Here is a 26,318-nt window from a genome sequence, read left to right as displayed (position 1 = left end):
TTTGTTGTCTACAGGTACTTCAGCTATGAAAAATCATTTGAAAATGAAACATCCAGATAAATTCCAAGCAATTAATACAGGCACAGGTGCTGTTGTGCCTACACCACCTCCAGTCCAAGCAATTAATACAGGCACAGGTGCTGCTGTGCCTACACCGTCTTTAGCCACCTTCAGTATCACCAGAAAAGCAATAGACTGTCAGAATTGTTTTGGGATATAAATGACACAAAAGCCAAAAATATCATTGTTTAACAGCAGCAATTATTGCACTAGACAGTGAGTCATTATCTATTGTAGAAAGGACTGGATTTATGACACTCTTTGAATAAACTTTACCAAACTATAAAATGCCAAAAAATTGTTCTTGGCATCTATGACAGAATTTCTGAAAAAATCAAAAGGAATGTTTCAAGTGGTCTCTTGATTTCTGTAACTTCTGATGCATGCATCTGTTTTCAAAATAGTGCCAGTGTCCTGAGATTTACAGCTCATTGGTTTCCTACTGAATTCCAGCTGGAGCGCTAAGTTGTTATTATTATGAAGCCTTTTGTAGGTTCTCACACAGGAGAAAATTTAGCATTGGAGATTAATACTATCACAGATTTCTGGGTTACTGACCAAAACAAAATACATTTAATCATTGATGACAGTGGTCCTACAATGGTGATTTGTGTTAGATGCTTCATCCATTTGCTTTGGAGTGTACACTTGCTTGGAGTGGAAGGAATGATCGCTTTGGTACACAGTTCATAACCTTCATGTCATTCCTTTGTCAGTTTGTGAGACCCTTTTCTATCCATTGGTTCCGCACATGCATCACTGCCATATCACACACTATCAAACTCATTACCCAGTACCTCATTTGAACTCACTGACATGCTAATTTATGCCATTTGATGCCAGTGAGGTGAGCTAGTACAAGCTTCCAACTCTCTTAAGACACGGTGATAAAGGCACAGTGACTGTAACAACAGTTGAAGATGATGATCATGTAAGAGGATAGGCTGCAGGCAATGACTTGCTGTTGGCCCATATGGGAAGAGATCCTTTCATTGGGGGCATAGAAATCAGCCATGATGGAATGGCTTGGTTGGTTGCACTTACAAATATTGGAAAGTGGGAGAGATAGGAGGCATAGGTACTTTTGGGATGAGCTCAGCAATTTAGGAAGCAATTGAATCTCATGTAGGACTTTGGGGATATGGTTGCCTCTGCTGTTATGTACAGGTGCCAGCCAGATGTTTGTGTGTATTTGTGTCGTGTATTTGGTAATTTGTGTTCATCTTCTTATAAACAAACACCACATGAGAAGTAAATGATGAGTAGCATACACTGTATTTAATAACTTTTTGTCCATCTGTATTAAGTTTAATATATCACATGTAAAATTTAAAAATTTCCCAGCAAATCAACTGTTCAAAGAGATTTTGGGATTGCAGCCATTTATCGTAAACTTAATTCCACGATATTTCGGCGGGACAACTGCCAGCCATCTTCAGGTGAGCTGAACGAGGACTGACAAAGACGTTCTCCGCTCCATCTTATATGGTGCGCTGATGGTACTGCCGCACATGTGTTGAAGTCGCGGAGACAGAAGGACCACACTGCCGGGCGACAGCACCCTCGCTGGTGGAACTGCAAAACTCAGCTGCCATCAGTATTGTCATTGGCCGCAGCTATTGAAGTCTTCTGACATCTTCGTCTCGAGCAAATTTCAGAGATGATGGGAATCCACGCGTTATTCAGTTGGTAACCACTGTCACGGTTCATTAGATTGTCCGCAATGCGTATTTCAACGGATTCTTTGATAATGGAGTCCCAAAAGGTTGTTGCTGTGGCCAAAATCGATGTTTTGTCATACTCCATTGAATGAATGTCTGTTGGAAATACAATGTTCTGCAACTGCAGACTTAATGGGTTGGAGTAGGCGAGTGCAACATTGATGTTCTGTACGACGCTCTTCCACTGTATGTGTTGTCTGCCCTATATAGCCCATACCACATTTACACGGTATTTTATAAATTCCCGCCTTCCACAGTAACAAATCATCCTTCACCAATCCCAGCAGATCCAAAATCTTAGAAGGTGGACGAAAAACCACTTTCACATGAAAATGATTAAGAATACTCGCAATTTTGAAGGAGATATTTCCAATGAAGGGGAGAAAAGCTAGGGACTTGTTTGGTGCGTTCTCCTCTTTATCCACTTCCCTGTTCCTGGCTTTAGTTGAGAAAGCCCTGTTAATTTGCCAGATTGAGTATCCATTGTCTCTGAACACCGTCCTTAAAAGTGCAAGTTCCTTAGTCAAATTATTTGAATCCGACACCGTATGTGCCCTGTGCACAAGGGTTTGGGATGGGTGATGGCAGCTTGAAGAATGCAAGTACAAATCACTGTGAGTGGGCTTAGGATAAACAGAATGTCCCACTGAGCCGTCACTCTTCCATTTAACCAAAACATCCAGGAAAGGAAGGCAACCATCTGTCTCTAGTTCGATAGTAAATCGAATATTCTCATGGATGGAGTTAAGATGATGAAAAAACTCCATTAACTTTTCTTCTCTGTGAGGCCACGCTATGAAAGTATCATTGACGTATCTCCAAAAAACAGTTGGTTTACAAACTGCTGATTCAAGTGCTCTTTCCTCAAAATCCTTCGTAAAAAAGTTAGTCACCAGAGGAGACAGAGGGCTGCCCGTGGCGACACTGTCAGATGGTTCAAAATATTCCTGGTTAAACATAAAATAGGTTCCTTAGGCAGGAAAGAGCGTCTCGAAACAAAGCAGTGGTATCCAATTCAAACTGTTGACGAATTAGCGTCAAGGAATTCGCAAGAGGTACTTTTGTGAAAAGGGAAACTACATCAAAACTCACTAGAAGATCCGAGCTACTTAAGTGCAGAGCCCCCAGTCTGTTGATAAAATCAGCAGAGTTCCGTATATGGTGTGAACATTTGCCAACCAATGGTCTCAGCAAAGAAGCCAGATGTTTGGCTAAATCATGTGTGGGTGCGTCAATATTACTCACTATGGGCCGTAAAGGAAGACCTTCTTTATGTCTTTAGGAATACCATACAGTCTCGGTGGTATGCTGCCGTGTGGTCTCTGGAGCTAACGAGGAAGAGTTCAAAAGTGCGCACGTCTCCCATTGCACAGGTGCTGTTGGGTCTTGATCAGTCTTCCTGTACGTAATATCACTAAGTAGACTATACATCTTCTCCAAATACAACCTACAAGGTAACAAAACGGTAGCCCTTTCTTTAACGGTTATATTACTGCGCTGGGGAGGAGCTTTCAGGAGAACCCGACCAGTTTCCCTTCTTATTTCTTCATCAGCATCCATAGGAAGGCGATGTACAGCTTGTTCAACACCACTTACAAAACATATAAGAGGTACTGACTGCACTTGGTGTAGGTGCAAACTTTAGACCTTTGCCCAAAACTGACAGTGTCACATCACGTAAAATCTTCTCCGTGAAAAATTTCGTCGTAATTTTACACCTACACCAAGTGCATTACCTCTTATAAATTTCGTAAGTGGTGTTGAACAAGCTGTACGTCGCCTTCCTATGGACGCTGCTGTTCAGCGTGTTTGCTAGTCATTGAGTCTTACTGCTCGACATGTTGGAGTGTTGTCTTTACTTTATCCATTGTTTTGCTCTTTTTGTATGTGTGCCTGTTGTTGGATTGTGATTTGAACATTATTATTATTATTATTATTATTATTATTTTTTTTACATACTGGGGTGCTGTGTTTAATCTAGTGAATGTGAGAATAATAAATTTTTTTGTGCAATTTATAAAGACCATAACGATAGTTTTGTTTTCAGAATGGAAAGGAATCCCAATGTCTGGCAAATCAGCTACAGATGTATTATGGCCAGGACAATGAGAAACGGCTAAATCTATTGGAGAGATTTACTTCAAGACCAGATGACTTCAGACACATGGATCTTATTGCAGAATTAGAATGTCTTAGTCTATAGATATGGAGGAAAACATATTCAACAGTGCTGTGATAGTTTCACTTAGAAATTGTTTTCCTATTTTTGACAAATAAATTAAAGTTTCTACTTTAAATACACTGCTAATTGAGATGAGAATCATATGCAATGTATATTGTGCTTTGTGATGGTGCAGTGGAAATGGCAGGAGGTCTACTGCATCACCATGGCTGAAATTTAATGTTACCACTGGTTGTGAATGTCAGGATCTCATGGAATTAAATGTCACATCTTTTTTGCCAACTTGAAAAAGAAATAATACTATGCGAGTTGAAAACTGGCAGTACAATATAGGCCACAAAATACTTCTTACTATTTCATTTAGTGTCACAGTTCTAATTCTTTAGGTAGGAAAATTTTACTGCTTCCCAATTATTGGTGTGATGAAACTGTTCAGATTTTCCTGCTTTCACTTTGATATGGTGTCCTAAGTATTGCATGAAACTGGATTAGATTTGTCATAAATAAAGTCTTCAGGACACTTTTCACTAAATGAGTTACTTGATACTGTAAAACACTGTTAATGTTGATTCATTCGAAGACTGTGTAAAACAGGAATTTTTATACTGCAATCAATTGCATATTTTTACATGACTAAGGTGATGAAGCATCATTACTCCATTTGAATATTTTTGATGGAAAGTGTACAGAAAAAAATTCTAAAAGTAATGCTTGTGTTTGGTTTCCTCGTTTTCACGTTTCACTGAAACTTACATGTTCGTTCATGTCACTTATGTATATGATTTGCATATTATGTTTGCTGCTTCAAATGAAGCAGTCGCTTGTTAAATGTGTTTATATACTCCAGTATGAAAGGGAAATCCTATTATTTAGCCATGTTATTTTGAAGTGGATTCCAATGCTGAAGTTTCTTTCCTGTTTGAATAATACATTTTATGTATAAATAGCCATTGCTAGAACAGTAATTCAGTTAATTACTATATCTTCTTTTCTGTGGATACTAGCATATCAGACATGACCATAGAACTGACTGGCTGTTCGCTGGGCAGCCATGTTTATATGAGCTACGATGAACACTATGGGCCAGCGTATTCACGTGGGGAGATGAGTGGGGCGCGTTCATGCTGCAAGTGCAGTGCTGCGATGAGACTGTGCCCTCTAATGGTCATCTAGGCTCATTACCTTTGGCAAGCATCCACCTTCCGTGGAGCCAGATACAAGAATGAGTAGGAAAACCAATCCCGTAATGTTTGAGTGTAGCATTAGTAGTGTGCTGCTTGACACAATCACATTTTTAAATAACTAGCCACAATAGTGCAAAGTGATGTGAAATGGAATGAGCATATAAGGACTGTAGCAAGGAAGACAAATGATTGACTTCAGTTTATTGGGAGAATTTTAGGAAAGTGTGGTTCATCTGAAAAAAGTGTGACACATTATTGAGTACTGCTAGAGTGTTTAGTATCCCCACCACTTTGGAATAAAGGAAGCCAACAAAGCAATTCACAGATAGGCTGCCAGATTTTTGTTTCCAGTAACTTCGATCAACACCCGAGTATTGTGGAGATGCTTCGTGAATTCAAATGGGAATCCACGGAGGGAAGACAATGACATTCTTTTTGCAATACGCTATTGAGAAAATTTAGGGAACTAGCATTTGAAGTTGACTGCAGAGAAATTCTACTGTCGGCAACGTTCATTTCGCATATATATTACGAGGATAAGGTAAGAGAAATCAGGGCTCGTATGGATGCATGTAGATAGTCATTTTTTCCCCCGCTCTTTATATGAGTGGAACAGAATGGGAAATGACTAGTAGTGGTACAAGGTACCTCCTGCCATGCACCATACAGTGGCTTTCAGAGTACGTATGTAGATGTAGATACCAGATTAACCTGTTAGTGCCATTATGACTGCATCATCAATTAGCTATCTTCTGCCTCCATCAGAGGTATTCCCATTGGATGTGCCCTTCACTAATGGTGAACCACTTTCTCCTGTGGTACTGTTATTAACTATCCCAATGGTGAAAAAAAGAACCACTGATGTCACAGTTAAATGGGGCTCATCAGGTTAGGGGATTTGACAAAGGAAGCATGACTGCTACTTTTTCCAGCCATGTCTTCCAGAAATGTGCCAGATATCTTAACTTATTTAAAATGAAAATTCCTCCTCTCACTGTGGTGGTCTTTCATGTTTGTCTTAAGTTACATTGCCTCAAAGAGGGCTCATGAATTATATGTTATGTGTGTAACCTATCTTCATGTTGTTGACTGCAAGGAAAGATTTTCATGTTTCTTGATGGAATTTAATAAATTATTTATAATATTCTAAAATTATAAGCAAGTAAAGAATTGCCCTCCAGACAGAAAAAGTATGAACCAGAGTAATTATATTATGGTTGACTTATAGCATGAGTGTTTCAAATTGGTATCAAAATATACAGGAGACCAGAATATAGCTCATGCCATTTTCTGTTGATTCCTGAAATGAATTTAAGAATGAACTTAAGACAAAATTCACAAGCCTTATATTTACACAAACATGTTCAATGATCCAGTGACAAGATAAACTTATATTCTAATTAGGAGCTAGTTCAGTCATTGGTGGTAATGGAATTGATAGAAAGGACAAGTAGAGAAAAAAGATCAAATAAAAGAAAATGATGTGATGAAGTTTGTCAAAAAGGAAGTGGAGAATATGGTCTAAAGTATTGTGGTTTGAAGACTGAAAATGGAGACAAGAGTTACCTCCGATAATGTATCAGATTAACCATTTGAATTCTTAGAAGAGAGAAGAGGAATTAATAGCTTTGCAAAAGCCTTGTGACTAGAAGGTGGAAAGAAAAGTAAGGTCGTAAGAAAGCTGTTAGGTGCTCCATAAGGTGTCACAATGAAAGCCTTTACACCACATACAAAAATTAAAATTTGTTGACATTCTTGTCCAGTGAACAAAACTTTTTCTGTACTACTGAATTTCCTACTTTTGCAAGAGACAATGGCAAAGACTGAGGATCACAACTAACACTTAACAGAACAGGAGGTAAGTGATGACGTGTGAATGTTGAGGAGGAGGAAGAGAAGAAGAAGAAGAAGAAGAAGAAGAAGGCACTTGGTATAGTTTAACACATTGACTGCTGTGAGGCTCCCAGCGGACACAGCAGGTGATGCTGTGTGCCCACTGGTGAACACACGTCACTCTGTTTAGTACAGTATACCTTTGTTTATTGTATAAAGTTGCAAAAAACAAAGTTCAAAATGGTGATCAAGATATTGTACCTGATATACACTGGCATCAACTCAAGAAATACAGATGAATGCAGAGTACTGCAGTATATATGCTTCCACTGATCAAATATTAAATGCAAGGAATTACTGAACATCACCCATTGGGATATTTTGTGATATCTCAAAGACTTCTGATTGTGTGAATCATAAAATTCTTCTAGATAAGCTTAAGTATTGTGGTATGAGTGGGACAGTGCACAAATGGTTTAATTCATACTTAACTGGAAAAATGCAGCAGGTTGAAATTAACAGTACAGACAGTCTACAAAAAAGCAGCAGAGTCCTCTAACTGGGGGGGAGGTATCAAGAATGGTGTCCCACAGGGTTCAGTCTTGGGTCCCTTATTGTTCTTAACATATATTAATGACTTGTCACTCTATATTCATGAAGATACAAAGTTGGTTCTTTTTGCTGCTGATACAAGTATAGTAATTACACCCAAGAAGCAAGAATCAGCTGAGGAAATTGCAAATAATGTCTTTCATAAAATTATTAAGTGGTTCTCTGCAAATGGACTCTGACTAAATTTTGAGAAAACACAGTTTATACAATTCTGTACAGTAAATGGCATAACACCATTGATAAATATAGACTATGGACGGAAGTCTGTTGCTAAGGTAGAATACTCAAAATTCCTGGGTGTGTGCATGGATGAGAAATTGAATTGGAAGAAACACACCAATGATCCGCTGAAATGGTTAGGTTCAGCTACTTATTCTACTAGGGTTATTCCAAATTTTTGTGATAAACATACCAGTAAATTAGCCTGCTATGCCTATTTTCATTCACTGCTTTCACATGGCATCATATTTTGGGGCAATTCATCATTAAGAGAGAAAGTATTCATTGCACAAAAGCGTGTAATCAGAATAATAGCTGGAGCCCACCCGAGCTCACCTTGAAGATATTTATTTAAGGAACTCTGTATATTCACAGTACCTTCGCAACACATATATTCACTTATGAAATTTGTCATTAATAACCCATCCCAATTCAAAAATAACAGTAAAGTGGATAGCTACAACACTAGAAGAAAGGATATTCCCTATTCTGGATTAAATCTCACTTTGTCACAGAAAGCGGTGAATTATGCTGCCACAAAAATCTTTGGTCATTTGCCAAATACACTCCTGGAAATTGAAATAAGAACACCGTGAATTCATTGTCCCAGGAAGGGGAAACTTTATTGACACATTCCTGGGGTCAGATACATCACATGATCACACTGACAGAACCACAGGCACATAGACACAGGCAACAGAGCATGCACAATGTCGGCACTAGTACAGTGTATATCCACCTTTCGCAGCAATGCAGGCTGCTATTCTCCCATGGAGACGATCGTAGAGATGCTGGATGTAGTCCTGTGGAACGGCTTGCCATGCCATTTCCACCTGGCGCCTCAGTTGGACCAGCGTTCGTGCTGGACGTGCAGACCGCGTGAGACGACGCTTCATCCAGTCCCAAACATGGTCAATGGGGAACAGATCCGGAGATCTTGCTGGCCAGGGTAGTTGACTTACACCTTCTAGAGCACGTTGGGTGGCACGGGATACATGCGGACGTGCATTGTCCTGTTGGAACAGCAAGTTCCCTTGCCGGTCTAGGAATGGTAGAACGATGGGTTCGATGACGGTTTGGATGTACCGTGCACTATTCAGTGTCGCCTCGACGATCACCAGTGGTGTACGGCCAGTGTAGGAGATCGCTCCCCACACCATGATGCCGGGTGTTGGCCCTGTGTGCCTCGGTCGTATGCAGTCCTGATTGTGGCGCTCACCTGCACGGCGCCAAACACGCATACGACCATCATTGGCACCAAGGCAGAAGCGACTCTCATCGCTGAAGACGACACGTCTCCATTCGTCCCTCCATTCACGCCTGTCGCGACACCACTGGAGGCGGGCTGCACGATGTTGGGGCGTGAGCGGAAGACGGCCTAACGGTTTGCGGGACCGTAGCCCAGCTTCATGGAGACGGTTGTGAATGGTCCTCGCCGATACCCCAGGAGCAACAGTGTCCCTAATTTGCTGGGAAGTGGCGGTGCGGTCCCCTACGGCACTGCGTAGGATCCTACGGTCTTGGCGTGCATCCGTGCGTCGCTGTGGTCCGGTCCCAGGTCGACGGGCATGTGCACCTTCCGCCGACCACTGGCGACAACATCGATGTACTGTGGAGACCTCACGCCCCACGTGTTGAGCAATTCGGCGGTACGTCCACCCGGCCTCCCACATGCCCACTATACGCCCTCGCTCAAAGTCCGTCAACTGCACATACGGTTCACGTCCACGCTGTCGCGGCATGCTACCAGTGTTAAAGACTGCGATGGAGCTCCGTATGCCACGGCAAACTGGCTGACACTGACGGCGGCGGTGCACAAATGCTGCGCAGCTAGCGCCATTCGACGGCCAACACCGCGGTTCCTGGTGTGTCCGCTGTGCCGTGCGTGTGATCATTGCTTGTACAGCCCTCTCGCAGTGTCCGGAGCAAGTATGGTGGGTCTGACACACCGGTGTCAATGTGTTCTTTTTTCCATTTCCAGGAGTGTAGTATTAAGTCTGACAGATAGCCAACCAATATTTAGAAGCAAATTCAAAGAATTTCTGAATGACAACTCCTTCTACTCAATAGATGAATTCTTAGATATGAAGTAGTAACTAAAAACAAGAATTAATTAATTAATTAATTTTGTGTAAAGAAAACTTATGTTAAAGTGACACATTCCACATCATTACGAAATGTCATATTCATGATCTATGGAACAAGGATTAATTTATGTATGTATGTATGTCTACTGTACAAGGCGAAGTGGAGTCTGTGACCATCAGTGGGCACAGTGTTAGGTGTGAACCTCTGCTGTGTCTGCTAGCAATCAACGTGTTAAATAAAGTGGCAGATGATAAAGGAAAGCTAATCATCCTTTCACAAAGCAATCCAAAAATTGGTGAATGTTACACAGGAAACTGAGATTTTACCTGTCGAATAAAGAACTGCTAACACAAAGAATTAACAAAATCAGTGGCAAGTGTGGAGGAAACAGGTAGGTGAACCTATTGTCACAAAGTTCCGTAAATCGTTATTTTATTGTACTTAAAACCAGTAAAGAATATATTAAGGTTAAAGGAAGATATTAATCACCACCTTTAGAAGAGCATTTTTGTTGCTTTGGAGTGCTGTAGATGGTGAATAACTGGTATCAGGCTAACCTGTGATTTTGCACCTTTGGCCAAAGTCATGGCAGTGAACTGTCTGTGCGCCTATCGGTTGTTTGGAGTCGTACAATACTGTGGGTTAACATGGAGGCATGACAGAATGGTAGAAATACGATATCATGTTTCGATGTGCCCATGATCACGCTGTGAATAGGGTTGCCTGATTTCTTAATATCTCAGTATGGACCGTCCAGTATGTTTAATAGGAACACTTGTAGCCATGTAACTTGGTGTAAGAACAGTGGTCATAGGAAGGTGTTACTGTCAGAACTGGAGGCTAGTGTTATGCCTCCTCAATGGCAACTGGTTTCAAACTTACCAGTTTTTGAGGGAGCGCTGTGCATGCAATAGACATTTGAAGTCAAATTCCACACAGCCAGCCGTTGCTCACAGTCTGACTAGAGGTATAGTGTGATCTAATGAGTTTTTGTTTTGCCTCTCTCTCTCTCTCTCTCTCTCTCTCTTCCCCCCCCCCCCCCCCCCACCCCCATTCCCCTGGGCACCATGTGCACTGACCACCCAATGGGCATTTGAACTACAGTGTGGAGAGGGTGCAGATCAGACTGGAGGTGATTCTGTGATCTTTTGGTGGTGGTTTTGTACCATGACTTGGGACCACTCATTCATGTTACTGCAACTGTGAACCAGTATGTTTATTTCAACGTTCTCAGTGACTTAAGAGTTTTACATGGTATTAGCATGATGTCTCTTGAGGATGACAAATTTTTTGCCCAAGCCTATCAAGCTTGTTTGAGATGTAGCAGGATGGCATTCAGCTCTCACACTTGGGCAGTGAGGGTTCAAAGGGTTAGCGAGGGCTGCAGGAGTCCATTGGAGGAGTAAGGTGGCTCAGCAAGATACACGACATTCATGAAAATGTTTTATTGCTCCAACAAGCTTACAGTAGGTACAGGTGTGTGCAATTGTCATGTGGCACAGCCAAGTATCAGTATATACACTCCTGGGAATGGAAAAAAGAACACATTGACACCGGTGTGTCAGACCCACCATACTTGCTCCGGACACTGCGAGAGGGCTGTACAAGCAATGATCACACGCACGGCACAGCGGACACACCAGGAACCGCGGTGTTGGCCGTCGAATGGCGCTAGCTGCGCAGCATTTGTGCACCGCCGCCGTCAGTGTCAGCCAGTTTGCCGTGGCATACGGAGCTCCATCGCAGTCTTTAACACTGGTAGCATGCCGTGACAGCGTGGACGTGAACCGTATGTGCAGTTGACGAACTTTGAGCGAGGGCGTATAGTGGGCATGCGGGAGGCCGGGTGGATGTACCGCCGAATTGCTCAACACGTGGGGCGTGAGGTCTCCACAGTACATCGATGTTGTCGCCAGTGGTCGGCGGAAGGTGCACATGCCCGTCGACCTGGGACCGGACCGCAGCGACGCACGGATGCACGCCAAGACCGTAGGATCCTACGCAGTGCCGTAGGGGACCGCACCGCCACTTCCCAGCAAATTAGGGACACTGTTGCTCCTGGGGTATCGGCGAGGACCATTCGCAACCGTCTCCATGAAGCTGGGCTACGGTCCCGCACACCGTTAGGCCGTCTTCCGCTCACGCCCCAACATCGTGCAGCCCGCCTCCAGTGGTGTCGCGACAGGCGTGAATGGAGGGACGAATGGAGACGTGTCGTCTTCAGCGATGAGAGTCGCTTCTGCCTTGGTGCCAATGATGGTCGTATGCGTGTTTGGCTCCGTGCAGGTGAGCGCCACAATCAGGACTGCATACGACCGAGGCACACAGGGCCAACACCCGGCATCATGGTGTGGGGAGCGATCTCCTACACTGGCCGTACACCACTGGTGATCGTCGAGGGGACACTGAATAGTGCACGGTACGTCCAAACCGTCATCGAACCCATCGTTCTACCATTCCTAGACCGGCAAGGGAACTTGCTGTTCCAACAGGACAATGCACGTCCGCATGTATCCCGTGCCACCCAACGTGCTCTAGAAGGTGTAAGTCAACTACCCTGGCCAGCAAGATCTCCGGATCTGTCCCCCATTGAGCATGTTTGGGACTGGATGAAGCGTCATCTCACGCGGTCTGCACGTCCAGCACGAACGCTGGTCCAACTGAGGCGCCAGGTGGAAATGGCATGGCAAGCCGTTCCACAGGACTACATCCAGCATCTCTACGATCGTCTCCATGGGAGAATAGCAGCCTGCATTGCTGCGAAAGGTGGATATACACTGTACTAGTGCCGACATTGTGCATGCTCTGTTGCCTGTGTCTATGTGCCTGTGGGTCTGTCATTGTGATCATGTGATGTATCTGACCCCAGGAATCTGTCAATAAAGTTTCCCCTTCCTGGGACAATGAATTCACGGTGTTCTTATTTCAATTTCCAGGAGTGTAGCATTCATTGTTCCATGAGCATTGTCAGTCATTGATCTTGTGGACTTCAGCAGGAAGTGTTGTCTTGAAGACATGAATAATTGCTATGCTCAGCATAACCCAGCAGTGCCATGACCTTGCATGGTTGGTGTTTCTCAGCAATGTTGTGATTGGTGGTCTGGAGTTGTTACACTGCTAGGTGGCCGAATCTGCCCAGCTGAGGCAGGTGATATGTCTACACATTTGGAGAGTAAACAGGTCAAGGGACTGGCTGGTGGTTACGGACACTGGTGGATGACCCAATAGCTCAGTGGCTAGGAGCATCTCAGCTTGACCCTCAGCATGTCTGGTGACAGCTGGACCCTATGGCTGAGTGACCTCATATTGGAGACTGATTTTGTGATGGACACCAACTCCATGACTCGCTGATTTGATGATCTGCCTGGCAGCGACCTGTATTTACACATGCCAAAGCTAGTTTTTTGTGGTGTCAGTGCTGCAGATGTCATGTACACTGGATGCCAAAGTGTTCCAGGTTTTGGTAACTATCTGGGCACTGACTGGCACGATGGGTGCTGTGATGCAATGCTATCTCAGCATAATGATAAAAGTGACCCTTTTTACAGTGTCAAGCATTCTTGCCAAGTCCCACGCCGTTACACTCTTTTCTCTCTGAAGAATTTGGCTCAAAAAGAGACCACGATGTCATTTATAAAATTCCACATGGTTGTGAACCAGTCCCATGCATAAAGTATAAATGAAAAATGTTATCTCATACTCGTATTTTGCATTTTTGTGCTATATTTTTCGAATTCTGAGTTTACTGCCAGGCCGCTAGGAGTGATATTTTCATTCTCCATTTCTGTATTGTAACATGGATCTTGCACTTCCTACAATTTGGTATTCTGTGGTGACAACAGTAGTGTACTGACTGCATAAGGTATGTAGTTTTTGTTTTACTCTTCGAGTGTTTTTTTAAAAGCCTTGTACTGTATTCTTCAATATGATTATTATTCTGCTTCCAACTATTCTATTTGGTGATTTTTTTTTTTTGTTATTTTATTTTACAGGAAGTTTTCACCATTGTTTTGCATCCCCGTTTAATAAGTTCTGTGACTATAAGTAGACGTCAGCAGCATATGTTTTCACAGCTGTCTCTCCATGTGAAAGTTATGGTTAAGAAAAGAGGTCATTCAACACTTAATAGTCTAACAGCTCAGCCAAGAATAAGACTTGATGTTAAATCCTGAGCTTGCTGGGGCTGCAGCTCGTGATGCCAGACCATGAAGTAACTGACACTAAGTCATTCTTTCCAAAACTTGTAAAAATGACTGCAATGTATTTGACTCACTGGTGGATTTGTTATGCACTCTTGTATGTTGGACTTGGGCCGGACAGCAGGTTCCATAGATTTTTATGCCTGTGAGCATGTACATGGTGTTTCTATGAGAGCTGCAAAAAAATGTAACAGAACAGAGAGAATGCTCCACTGAACAATTTGAGGTAGGGAATCTGGGGTCAGAGAAGCCAGCTTATGGAGAAACTGAAGTAAACTTGTCTACTACCTTGTCTAGCATTACTCTTTTCCAGATTACATACAATTAATATGCGTACAAGTTAACACATACTGTACTGTTTATTTGCATGTACATTCTTTATTTCCTGCAAGGAAACAAGGAGGATGAGCCTGATTACTAGGAAGTCGTGATACAGGCTTTGTTTACTTTACTTACGCGTAACGTGGCTGTGCTGTATTTACATTGTCCCATGACAGAACATGCTATGAATCAATGGCAGACCCATTCATTACTCAGTGCTATTCAGAGATGTACAGTACAATACAGTGGATCAGTATCAGTACAGTTTTGCAGGACTCACTGACATGCACCTTATGTATGGGGAAGCATGTTGCAATGCTCTCGCTGCTGAAAGGCTATACAGGGAACGATACCCTAACAGGCATCATCCATCATAGTGAGTGTTTATTTCTCTCGATCAATGAATGTAAGAAACTGGTTCTTTGGAAAGGTCCCTGAAAATGCGATGACCACTAGCACACCAGATTTTGCAGAGGTGGTACTGGAATGAATTGTATCAGGCTCCCTTACAAATACTCATGATGTTGCACTTTAAATGAGCACTGCAGATACTAGCGTGTGGTGAGTACTCCACGAACAATAACTACGCACTTATCATGCACAAGAAGTCCATGCAATGCTTATCACTGACTTTGCATCAAGGGTCATACTGTGTCAGTGGTTGTTCCAACAATGGACTCATTGACCAGATTTCCTCCAAACCGTACTGTTTATTGACTAGGCCTCATTCGATGGTAATGATATTTCAAACAGCAGGAATAGCCATGTGTGGGATGAGAAAAACTCTTAATGCTGTGGTAGTCACACCACCAAGTATGTTTTCCTATGAATATCTTGGCCGGTATTGTAGGCAACAGTCTCAGTGGGCCATATCTTTTACCTGGCCGTCTGAATGGCCACCTTTACTTAAGGTTTGTGCAAAGAGTTCTGCCTGAGTTGTTGGAGAATGTAGCCTTAGTTGTTTGTGGGATGATGTGGATACAATGTGACAGTGCACGGCCGCACTCCAGTGTGAATACTCTCAACCACCTCAATGCTCTATTTCCTGGTCACTGGATTGGAAGGGGAGATCCTTTTCCAGGGCCTGCGAGGTCACCTGATGTGAGTCCCCTTGATTATTTCTTAAGGGGATCTCTAAAGTCAATTGTATATGAGACACCAGTGGATACGGATGGAATTAGTTGCCAGAATTGTAGCTGCCCATGATGTGATTTGAAATACACCAGGGATATTTGTAAATGTACTTCATAATCTTGTTCGCTGCTGTCATGCTTGCATTGAGGTTGATGGCCATCAGTTTCAGCACATTTTGTAAGATACAGTAGAAATGGTCCCTTCAGTGTGTCAGTGATGGTATTTGCAGTTAACTGTAAATAATGTAAATAAAAAAGTACACCTTAATCTAATTTTATTCTTATCATCTTAATAAGCTGATTTCGCTGACCCAGCTTCCCTACCTCAAATTGTTCAGTGGAATATTCTCTATGTCCTGTTAAATTTTTGCACACTTACAGAAACACCCTGTATATGAGCTTTAATGTTATTTGTACCTATAACAATAATGTTAATAATAATACTCTTATGGTCATTATTATTAATATTATAAAAACATTAGATAAGAATGGGCCATGTTTGATTTTATGTATGTATATTTGTAAGATTTGAAAGTCTGTCCCCAGACATCAATATCCAAAAGCAGTGCAACACAATTAACTCATAAAAGTTGCCTCTAAAAATGATTAAGTATGAAGGAGAAACACAGATTTTTAGTTATTGAGCATAATATGAAGGTTAATAGAACCATTAAATTCTGTCCAAAACAATAGATTGCATTTTCTTGTGTGGAAACTTTGAAACTCTGTTATGTGGATGTGATGGAAAAAGGCGATCCAGTAAATCTAAGAGACATTTAGAGGATTAATGAATTTTGCGTCTAGTTATGTTCAGATTTGAAGACTCACTTAGAAACCAGTGAAGTCTTCAAAGATGTTTCTAAGACCATTCGGAATGAGATACTTGATCGCCTGCAACAAATATACCATGAGGAGGTAATAATGGAAACTAAAAAAAGCATCCTCTGTAGCTGTCATGGCTGATGACACAACAGATCTTTCAGATCACATTGAAATGATCCTCTTTCTTTTGCTATGTATTGAATGGAGAAATATCTGAGTGTGTTGGGGATGTTTTCCGAGAAAATCAAGCTGCAGATGGCATGCCGAAACATATTTTGAACAATAGGACATAATCCATCAAGTAAATGGACTTAACTGGCACCTCAGACATTTACTGGTGCAAATATCATGAAAGGGAGAAAAGCAGAAGTTCAAGCAAAACTAAAAGCAGTTTATATTAATGGACATATTATTCATTGTTATGCACCTCCACTTAATTTAGTAATGAGAAATACAAGTATTATATGGAATGTAAGAATATTTTTCTGTAATAATCTGACTGTATCCCAATACCCTGCTTGAGATCACAATATGTGTCCATTCTAAAGAAGCATATTGATGCCAGCATTCCACATCCATCCCCTACAAGGTGGTACTTCGACATATGACCCATAAACAAAGTTCAACAAAATTTTTAACCTTTTAAAAAACCAACTTACTGAAATTCATTCAACATCAAATGCAGATCAAACCATTGCAGAAGCAACAGAAACTTTAAAATTTCTGGTTGATGATTATTTTAAGTTTTGGTTAGAGCTTTTCCTCAGATTATGTTTCATATTAAAAGTAGTTTACAACTAAATGCAATTTCAGAAAATAGTATGTTTAAAATTGATGAACATTTAACAAATTTCAAACTGCTATTTTAAAATTAAGAAGCTCAAAGTACTCTAAGAGTCCTTCAAAGGAAGCTAAGGAAGTATGTGACTTTATAGATGTTGATGTAATGGACAGATATTCTTCTACTAAACACTTTGTATTTGCTAAATTGTTCAACAAGAAATGCTTCACTGGGTATAAGGATGAACATCCTCCAGAAGAGATAGCGCTGACCAGTGAAGCATATTCCATGACTGACAAAGAAAAGCTTGAAACGGAACTAAAAACATTCTGTCACAGGAGTGATGTTCGTGAATATTGCAAATTAATTCAGCTGCAGAAATTTATATTGAAAAAAATAGAAATCCAGATGATGCTCTCAGCGAAATTACAAAACTAATAAAAATCCTCATGACATTTCCTATCACTATATCACAGGCATACCACTGCTTTTACATTGAAAAGAATAAAAAAAATTTTAAGAGGCACTAAGGATTTGGAAAGACCAAATGCACTTGCAGTTATTTCAGTGGAGACAAATTTACTCAGTTGTCATCCAGAGTTCAAAGAGAAATTTATTGACCTTTTGTGTAAATTAACAAAAGAAGATAGGATTTCATTTTTAAATGAGTAGATCAAGCTTGAACTGTAACAATTTAGGTTAAAGTAATTAAAAATATTTGATTTTGTTCTTTATTGTTGTCAAATTCCAGAAAAATTCCTTTTTCTAAATTTTTGTTTCCTTTTACATGATTTTAAAATAATGCTAAAAATTTTCTGAAGCAGTACCTCCATAAATTTTAGCTATGAGCTGTCACTGCTTTTATATCAAGGTCATAACTTATATCCAGGAAAGTGCCTCCCACAGACACCGTAATTTTTGAGCAGCCACATTCAACACACATTTTCTCTCTTCTGATAATGAAAGTCCACCTCTCTTTCCCTCCCTCCTTGATTTTTTTAAGTCTCATGGGAACTATGTATGAGGAATAGAACATACTGAAACTTGTGAAAATCTTATTTGTTATTGTTTATTGTGATACAACTTTCATACAGTGTTAATATACACCTTTGTGCTTAATTGACTGTGGAAAATAAATGACTGCTATTAAAACACTGCCATCCTTTTTTTTACACAAGTTTCATTTATTACTCTGCAATACTTTCCAAATACCTGTTTTTTACGTGCTTCTAATTAAACTCGTATTTCATTTAAATCAATTGGAGCATTAATAGGCTTAGGTACACCACCTGTTAACTTCACTTGTATGGAATTTCTGTTCATAGGAGTAATACTAGCAGATTTAGATATAACACACATGCATGCACTTGTACACTTATCTAACTCCTCATCCTCCTCACAAACTTTTTGTTCCAACACATACTTGGCAACATCACTGAAGAGTGCTTTAACATATGCTTGCCATAGATTGAATCTGTCCATGGAAATGAATATTGCAGTACACAAAGTGAACTCCATTATTGTACCCCATCTGATGATCTCTACTTCTACTATAACTTCAATATCTATGTCACATGCTAAACTGAGATTAACATGTTAGCGGTCCGTTGATAAGTAGGGGTGAACAGCAGCTTTCTAAAATGAATTACCTGTAGCCTGATGTGTGGTGCAGACCTTGGATATAGTGTAAACTTAACGTCTGGAAACAGTTTTGTGTGCTGACTTGATTTCCACTCTAGTGTCATGGGAGCTGCACCAAGGAGTTTGTGTGGGTGCACTGACTTGATACACGCTGCTGGTCAGAGGTATCAGGCACTGCATCATCTACATCAGGGGGCTGTTGTAATGAAGGAGGATTAAATGAAAACCATAAAATAAGTACACATATACAATGAATAATAATAAACATTGAGAGAGAGAAATGGGTTGATGCAACTGACTGTGCAAGTCAGTTTTCTCTGTCTGTAGGTGGTGGATCTTGCTTTGTAATGATCAACCTTTCACTATGGTGTACGCAACATGAGTGTCGAATCCACGTGATGGCTAGAAGCCTGGATGCTATGGACAAATGGTGGGGGTAGGTGATGGCAGTGCCATGCAAACTGGAACAACTACAATCTAACATACACAAAAAAAAATCTATGCTCCATGGAGAAATTACCCAAATGTGACAGAACTTGGTAGGCATGATGTACATTCACTGACAAACAAATGATTACAATTTTTAAAAAATCAGATGATTTATTCAAGAGAAAGAGTTCCACAAACTGAGCAAGTCAATAATGTGGTCTTGGCATTGATTGATAGAGTTGTTGGCTGCCCTCCTAAGGGATATTGTGCCAATTTCTGGTAAATTGATGTGTTAGATCGCCAAAAGCCCTAGCTAGTTGGAGGATCCTGCCCGTAATGCTCCAAATGTTGTCAACTGGGGAGAGATCTGATCATGTTGTTGGCCAAGATAGGTTGTGGAAAGCATGAAGACAAGCAGTAGAAACTCTCACCATGTGTGGGTGGACATATCTTGCTGGAATGTAAGCCCAGGATGGCTTCCAATAAGGGCAACGAACCAGGGCATAGAATATCATCAACGTAATGCTGTGTTGTAAGGGTGCTACTATGAAAGGAAATGGCACCACAGATCATCACTACTGGTTGTCAGGCTCTATAACAGGTTACAGTCAAATTGGTAGGTCCTCACTGTCTGGTGCATCTCCAGACATGTCTTTTCTGGTCATCAGAGCTCAGTTTGAAGTGAGACTCATCACTGAGGACAATTCTATTCTGGCCAGCAAGGTCACTGGATCTCTTCCTAATTGAGAATGTTTGGAGTGTTGTGAACAGGGCCCTCCAAACATCTTGGGATTTTGATGAGCTAACGCACCAATTGGACATAACTGTGCACAATATCACTCAGTAGGATGTCCAACAATTCTATCAATCAGTGCCAGCCAAATAACTGCTTGTGTAAGGGGCAAAGGTGGACAGGTGTATTATTGACTTGTTCAGTTTGTGAAGCTCTTTCCCTTGAATAAATTATCAATTTTTTTTAAATTGCAATATTTTGTCAATGCATGTACATCACTTCTACCAATTTTTGTCCCATTTGCATAATTCCTTCATGGAGCATCACTTTTTTTTTGTAATAGAGTGTATTTTGGACTGGTAAAGCAAAAAAGGCTGTGCCTGTATCCCCAGATGAGCCACAATGGATCACCATCATGGATTCTGAACATCACTGATGATGATGTCTTGAATCACCATTTTGGCTTGTGATGATGTATGGCATTCATAAGGTTCACCATCTTGTGTTGAAATCTTGGATTTTAAACTTAGTGGTCAACTTGGATTTTTGCAAGGGTGCACTTGAGTCCTATAGTTAGCACGCATGATTTACTTTCACTGTGATGTCTTAAGAAAACCTAGTAGGGCAACTGAAATTTGGCAACCATGCAGACCACACCAGCTGTGGAATGTTTGTGAGCTATAAATACATCCCACAACTGTTACATTGCATGACACAGGAAAGAGCCCAATAGGATACGACTGTGCTGGAGCGAAGAGGTCTACATCTACATTTATACTCCGCAAGCCACCCAACGGTGTGTGGCGGAGGGCACTTTACGTGCCACTGTCATTACCTCCCTTTCCTGTTCCAGTCGCGTATGGTTCGCGGGAAGAACGACTGTCTGAAAGCCTCCATGCGTGCTCTAATCTCTCTAATTTTACATTCGTGATCTCCTCGGGAGGTATAAGTAGGGGGAAGCAATATATTCGATACCTCATCCAGACACGCACCCTCTCGAAACCTGGTGAGCAAGCTAAACTGCGATGCAGAGCGCCTCTCTTGCAGAGTCTGCCACTTGAGTTTATTAAACATCTCCGTAACGCTATCACGGTTACCAAATAACCCTGTGACGAAACGCGCCGCTCTTCTTTGGATCTTCTCTATCTCCTCCGTCAAACCGATCTGGTATGGATCCCACACTGATGAGCAATACTCAAGTATAGGTCGAACGAGTGTTTTGTAAGCCACCTCCTTTGTCGATGGAATACATTTTCTAAGCACTCTCCCAATGAATCTCAACCTGGTACCCGCCTTACCAACAATTAATTTTATATGATCATTCCACTTCAAATCGTTCCGCATGCATACTCCCAGATATTTTACAGAAGTAACTGCTACCAGTGTTTGTTCCGCTATCATATAATCATACAATAAAGGATCCTTCTTTCTATGTATTCGCAATACATTACATTTGTCTATGTTAAGGGTCAGTTGCCACTCCCTGCACCAAGTGCCTATCCGCTGCAGATCTTCCTGCATTTCGCTACAATTTTCTAATGCTGCAACTTCTCTGTATACTACAGCATCATCCGCGAAAAGCCGCATGGAACTTCCGACACTATCTACTAAGTCATTTATATATATTGTGAAAAGCAATGGTCCCATAACACTCCCCTGTGGCACGCCAGAGGTGACTTTAACGTCTGTAGACGTCTCTCCATTGATAACAACATGCTGTGTTCTGTTTGCTAAAAACTCTTCAATCCAGCCACACAGCTGGTCTGATATTCCGTAGGCTCTTACTTTGTTTATCAGGCGACAGTGCGGAACTGTATCGAACGCCTTCCGGAAGTCAAGAAAAATAGCATCTACCTGGGAGCCTGTATCTAATATTTTCTGGGTCTCATGAACAAATAAGGCGAGTTGGGTCTCACACGATCGCTGTTTCCGGAATCCATGTTGATTCCTACATAGTAGATCCTGGGTTTCCAGAAATGACATGATACGCGAGCAAAAAACATGTTCTAAAATTCTACAAGAGATCGACGTAAGAGATATAGGTCTATAGTTTTGCGCATCTGCTCGACGACCCTTCTTGAAGACTGGGACTATCTGTGCTCTTTTCCAATCATTTGGAACCGTCCGTTCCTCTAGAGACTTGCGGTACACGGCTGTTAGAAGGGGGGCAAGTTCTTTCGCGTACTCTGTGTAGAATCGAATTGGTATCCCGTCAGGTTCAGTGGACTTTCCTCTATTGAGTGATTCCAGTTGCTTTTCTATTCCTTGGACACTTATTTCGATGTCAGCCATTTTTTCGTTTGTGCGAGGATTTAGAGAAGGAACTGCAGTGCGGTCTTCCTCTGTGAAACAGCTTTGGAAAAAGGCGTTTAGTATTTCAGCTTTACGCATGTCATCCTCTGTTTCAATGCCATCATCATCCCGTAGTGTCTGGATATGCTGTTTCGAGCCACTTACTGATTTAACGTAAGACCAGAACTTCCTAGGATTTTCTGTCAAGTCGGTACATAGAATTATACTTTCAAATTCACTGAACGCTTCACGCATAGCCCTCCTTACGCTAACTTTGACATCGTTTAGCTTCTGTTTGTCTGAGAGGTTTTGATGGTGGTGGTGGTGGTTAATGTTTAACGTCCCGTCGACAACGAGGTCATTAGAGACGGAGCACAAGCTCGGATTAGGGAAGGATTGGGAAGGAAATCGGCCGTGCCCTTTCAAAGGAAACGATTTAGGGAAATCACGGAAAACCTAAATCAGGATGGCCGGAGACGGGGTTGAACCGTCGTCCTCCCGAATGCGAGTCCATGAGAGGTTTTGGCTGCGTTTAAACTTGGTGTGGAGCTCTCTTTGCTTTCGCAGTAGTTTCCTAACTTTGTTGTTGTACCACGGTGGGTTTTTCCCGTCCCTCACAGTTTTATTCGGCACGTACCTGTATAAAACGCCTTTTACGATTGCCTTGAACTTTTTCCATAAACACTCAACATTGTCAGTGTCGGAACAGAAATTTTCGTTTTGATCTGTTAGGTAGTCTGAAATCTGCCTTCTATTACTCTTGCTAAACAGATAAACCTTCCTCTCTTTTTTTATATTCCTATTAACTTCCATATTCAGGGATGCTGCAATGGCCTTATGATCACTGATTCCCTGTTCTGTACATACAGAGTCGAAAAGTTCGGGTCTGTTTGTTATCAGTAGGTCCAAGATGTTATCTCCACGAGTCGGTTCTCTGTTTAATTGCTCGAGGTAATTTTCGGATAGTGCACTCAGTATAATGTCACTCGATGCTCTGTCCCTACCACCGGTCCTAAACATCTGAGTGTCCCAGTCTATATCTGGTAAATTGAAATCTCCACCTAAGACTATAACATGCTGAGAAAATTTATGTGAAATGTATTCCAAATTTTCTCTCAGTTGTTCTGCCACTAATGCTGCTGAGTCGGGAGGTCGGTAAAAGGAGCCAATTATTAACATAGTTCGGTTGTTGAGTGTAACCTCCACCCATAATAATTCACAGGAACTATCCACTTCTACTTCACTACAGGATAAACTACTACTAACAGCGACGAACACTCAACCACCGGTTGCATGCAATCTATCCTTTCTAAACAACGTCTGTACCTTTGTAAAAATTTCGGCAGAATTTATCTCTGGCTTAAGCCAGCTTTCTGTACCTATAACGATTTCTGCTTCGGTGCTTTCTATCAGCGCTTGAAGTTCTGGTACTTTACCAACGCAGCTTCGACAGTTGACAATTACAATACCGATTGCTGCTTGGTCCCCGCATGTCCTGACTTTGCCCCGCACCCGTTGAGGCTGTTGCCCTTTCTGTACTTGCCCAAGGCCATCTAACCTAAAAAACCGCCCAGCCCACGCCACACAACCCCTGCTACCCGTGTAGCCGCTTGTTGCGTGTAGTGGACTCCTGACCTATCCAGCGGAACCCGAAACCCCACCACCCTATGGCGCAAGTCGAGGAATCTGCAGCCCACACGGTCGCAGAACCGTCTCAGCCTCTGATTCAGATCCTCCACTCGGCTCTGTACCAAAGGTCCGCAGTCAGTCCTGTCGACGATGCTGCAGATGGTGAGCTCTGCTTTCATCCCGCTAGCGAGACTGGCAGTCTTCACCAAATCAGATAGCCGCCGGCAACTGAAATTTGGCAACCATGCAGACCACACCAGCTGTGGAATGTTTGTGAGCTATAAATACATCCCACAACTGTTACATTGCATGACACAGGAAAGAGCCCAATAGGATACGACTGTGCTGGAGCGAAGAGGTCTACATCTACATCTACATTTATACTCCGCAAGCCACCCAACGGTGTGTGGCGGAGGGCACTTTACGTACCACTGTCATTACCTCCCTTTCTTGTTCCAGTCGCGTATGGTTCGCGGGAAGAACGACTGTCTGAAAGCCTCCGTGCGCGCTCTAATCTCTCTAATTTTACATTCGTGATCTCCTCGGGAGGTATAAGTAGGGGGAAGCAATATATGCACTGAACACTCAGGAAAACTTTGACATTGCATTTAATAATAGCTCCATCTAAGCATGATGAGTATGTGAGTGATGCAGAACTTGTACCAGTTTGTTGTGTTAAGTCTGTGGTTTACCTTACAGCTCTCATGTAACTCTACAGCTTGCGTGCATTCAGCGAATTTTGGTGTAACATAATGGTGTATAGGTAATTTGTTACAATTTTTGCTACAACAAGAGCGTTTTGTCAGAACTTTGCTGTAACGTAGGGCATTATACCACAATTTTTGCCGTAACATGGGGCAGCTTGGTAAAATTTCACTGTAAGAGAGGCGTTTTGTTGCAATTTTTTACTGCAACAAGGGGGATCTTGTTGGGATTTTTTTTCTGTAGTATGGAGCATTTTGTTACAACTGAACTGTAATGTGGGGTAATATGTTACAGTTTCACAGTAATGTGGGCGTTTTGGTATAATTTCGCTGTAACATGGGTAATTTGTTACAACTTTGTTGTAACATGGGTCAATTAGTTAAAATTTTGTTGTAAAAGTAGATGTATGGGGTAAATTTTCATGTAGTCTCCATGGTGCAACAAGATAAGTAAGCATTATTAATGCATTGCATTTATTAGTTCCTCAACACAATCACACAAAACCAATTTTATGTAACTTAAATGACTACTGAGCAGCACACGAATTGTTCAGTAAGCCACCATATTCCCACTTCACAGAATTATATTTAAAGTCTGACGTTTGTTTGAAATATTTGAGACCAGCCTTCATAAAATCAAAGTCCCCACAACATTGAGTAATTCTTAAATTTTGTGAATGTCATAAATACAGAGTTATTACAAATGATTGAAGCGATTTCACAGCTCTACAATAACTTTATTATTTGAGATATTTTCACAATGCTTTGCACACACATACAAAAACTCAAAAAGTTTTTTTAGGCATTCACAAATGTTCGATATGTGCCCCTTTAGTGATTCAGCAGACATCAAGCCGATAATCAAGTTCCTCCCACACTCGGTGCAGCATGTCCCCATCAATGAGTTCGAAAGCATCGTTGATACTGGCACGTTTCTTGGTAGAGGAGGTTTAAACACTGAATCTTTCACATAACCCCACAGAAAGAAATCGCATGGGGTTAAGTCAGGAGAGCGTGGAGGCCATGATATGAATTGCTGATCATGATCTCCACCATGACCGATCCATCGGTTTTCCAATCTCCTGTTTAAGAAATGCCGAACATCATGATGGAAGTGCGGTGGAGCACCATCCTGTTGAAAGATGAAGTCGGCACTGTCGGTCTCCAGTTGTGGCATGAGCCAATTTTCCAGCATGCCCAGATACACGTGTCCTGTAACGTTTTTTTGCGCAGAAGAAAAAGGGGCCGTAAACTTTAAACCATGAGATTGCACAAAACACGTTAACTTTTGGTGAATTGCGAATTTGCTGCATGAATGCGTGAGGATTCTCTACCGCCCAGATTCGCACATTGTGTCTGTTCACTTCACCATTAAGAAAAAATGTTGCTTCATCACTGAAAACAAGTTTCGCACTGAACGCATCCTCTTCCATGAGCTGTTGCAACCGCGCCGAAAATTCAAAGCGTTTGACTTTGTCATCGGGTGTCAGGGCTTGTAGCAATTGTAAACGGTAAGGCTTCTGCTTTAGCCTTTTCCGTAAGATTTTCCAAACCGTCGGCTGTGGTACGTTTAGCTCCCTGCTTGCTTTATTCGTCGACTTCCGCGGGCTACGCGTGAAACTTGACCGCACGCGTTCAACCGTTTCTTCGCTCACTGCAGGCCGACTCGTTGATTTCCCCTTACAGAGGCATCCAGAAGCTTTAAACTGTGCATACCATCGCCGAATGGAGTTAG

General features: G+C 41.8%; 1 protein-coding gene and 1 pseudogene across 1 annotated transcript in view; both read left to right on the top strand.

Annotated features, from left to right (window-relative positions):
- Positions 1–4,310, top strand: part of LOC124555280 (ATP synthase mitochondrial F1 complex assembly factor 1) — a 65,295-nt gene extending 60,985 nt beyond the window's left edge. The window contains exon 7 of the mRNA XM_047129152.1: positions 3,829–4,310. Within this exon, the coding sequence (XP_046985108.1) occupies positions 3,829–3,984 (156 nt within the window). The 3' untranslated portion in view covers positions 3,985–4,310. The remainder of the gene's footprint in view (positions 1–3,828) is intronic.
- A 1,562-nt stretch (positions 4,311–5,872) lies between these two features.
- LOC124556193 lies at positions 5,873–17,819 on the top strand (annotated as a pseudogene).
- The last annotated feature ends 8,499 nt before the right edge of the window (positions 17,820–26,318 follow it).

The sequence above is a fragment of the Schistocerca americana genome, chromosome X (assembly GCF_021461395.2).
Source record: "Schistocerca americana isolate TAMUIC-IGC-003095 chromosome X, iqSchAmer2.1, whole genome shotgun sequence".
In the NCBI taxonomy this organism is placed as follows: Eukaryota; Metazoa; Arthropoda; class Insecta; order Orthoptera; family Acrididae; genus Schistocerca; species Schistocerca americana.
Note: the sequence above shows the minus strand (reverse complement) of the source record. Positions and strands in the feature narration are given on the sequence as shown.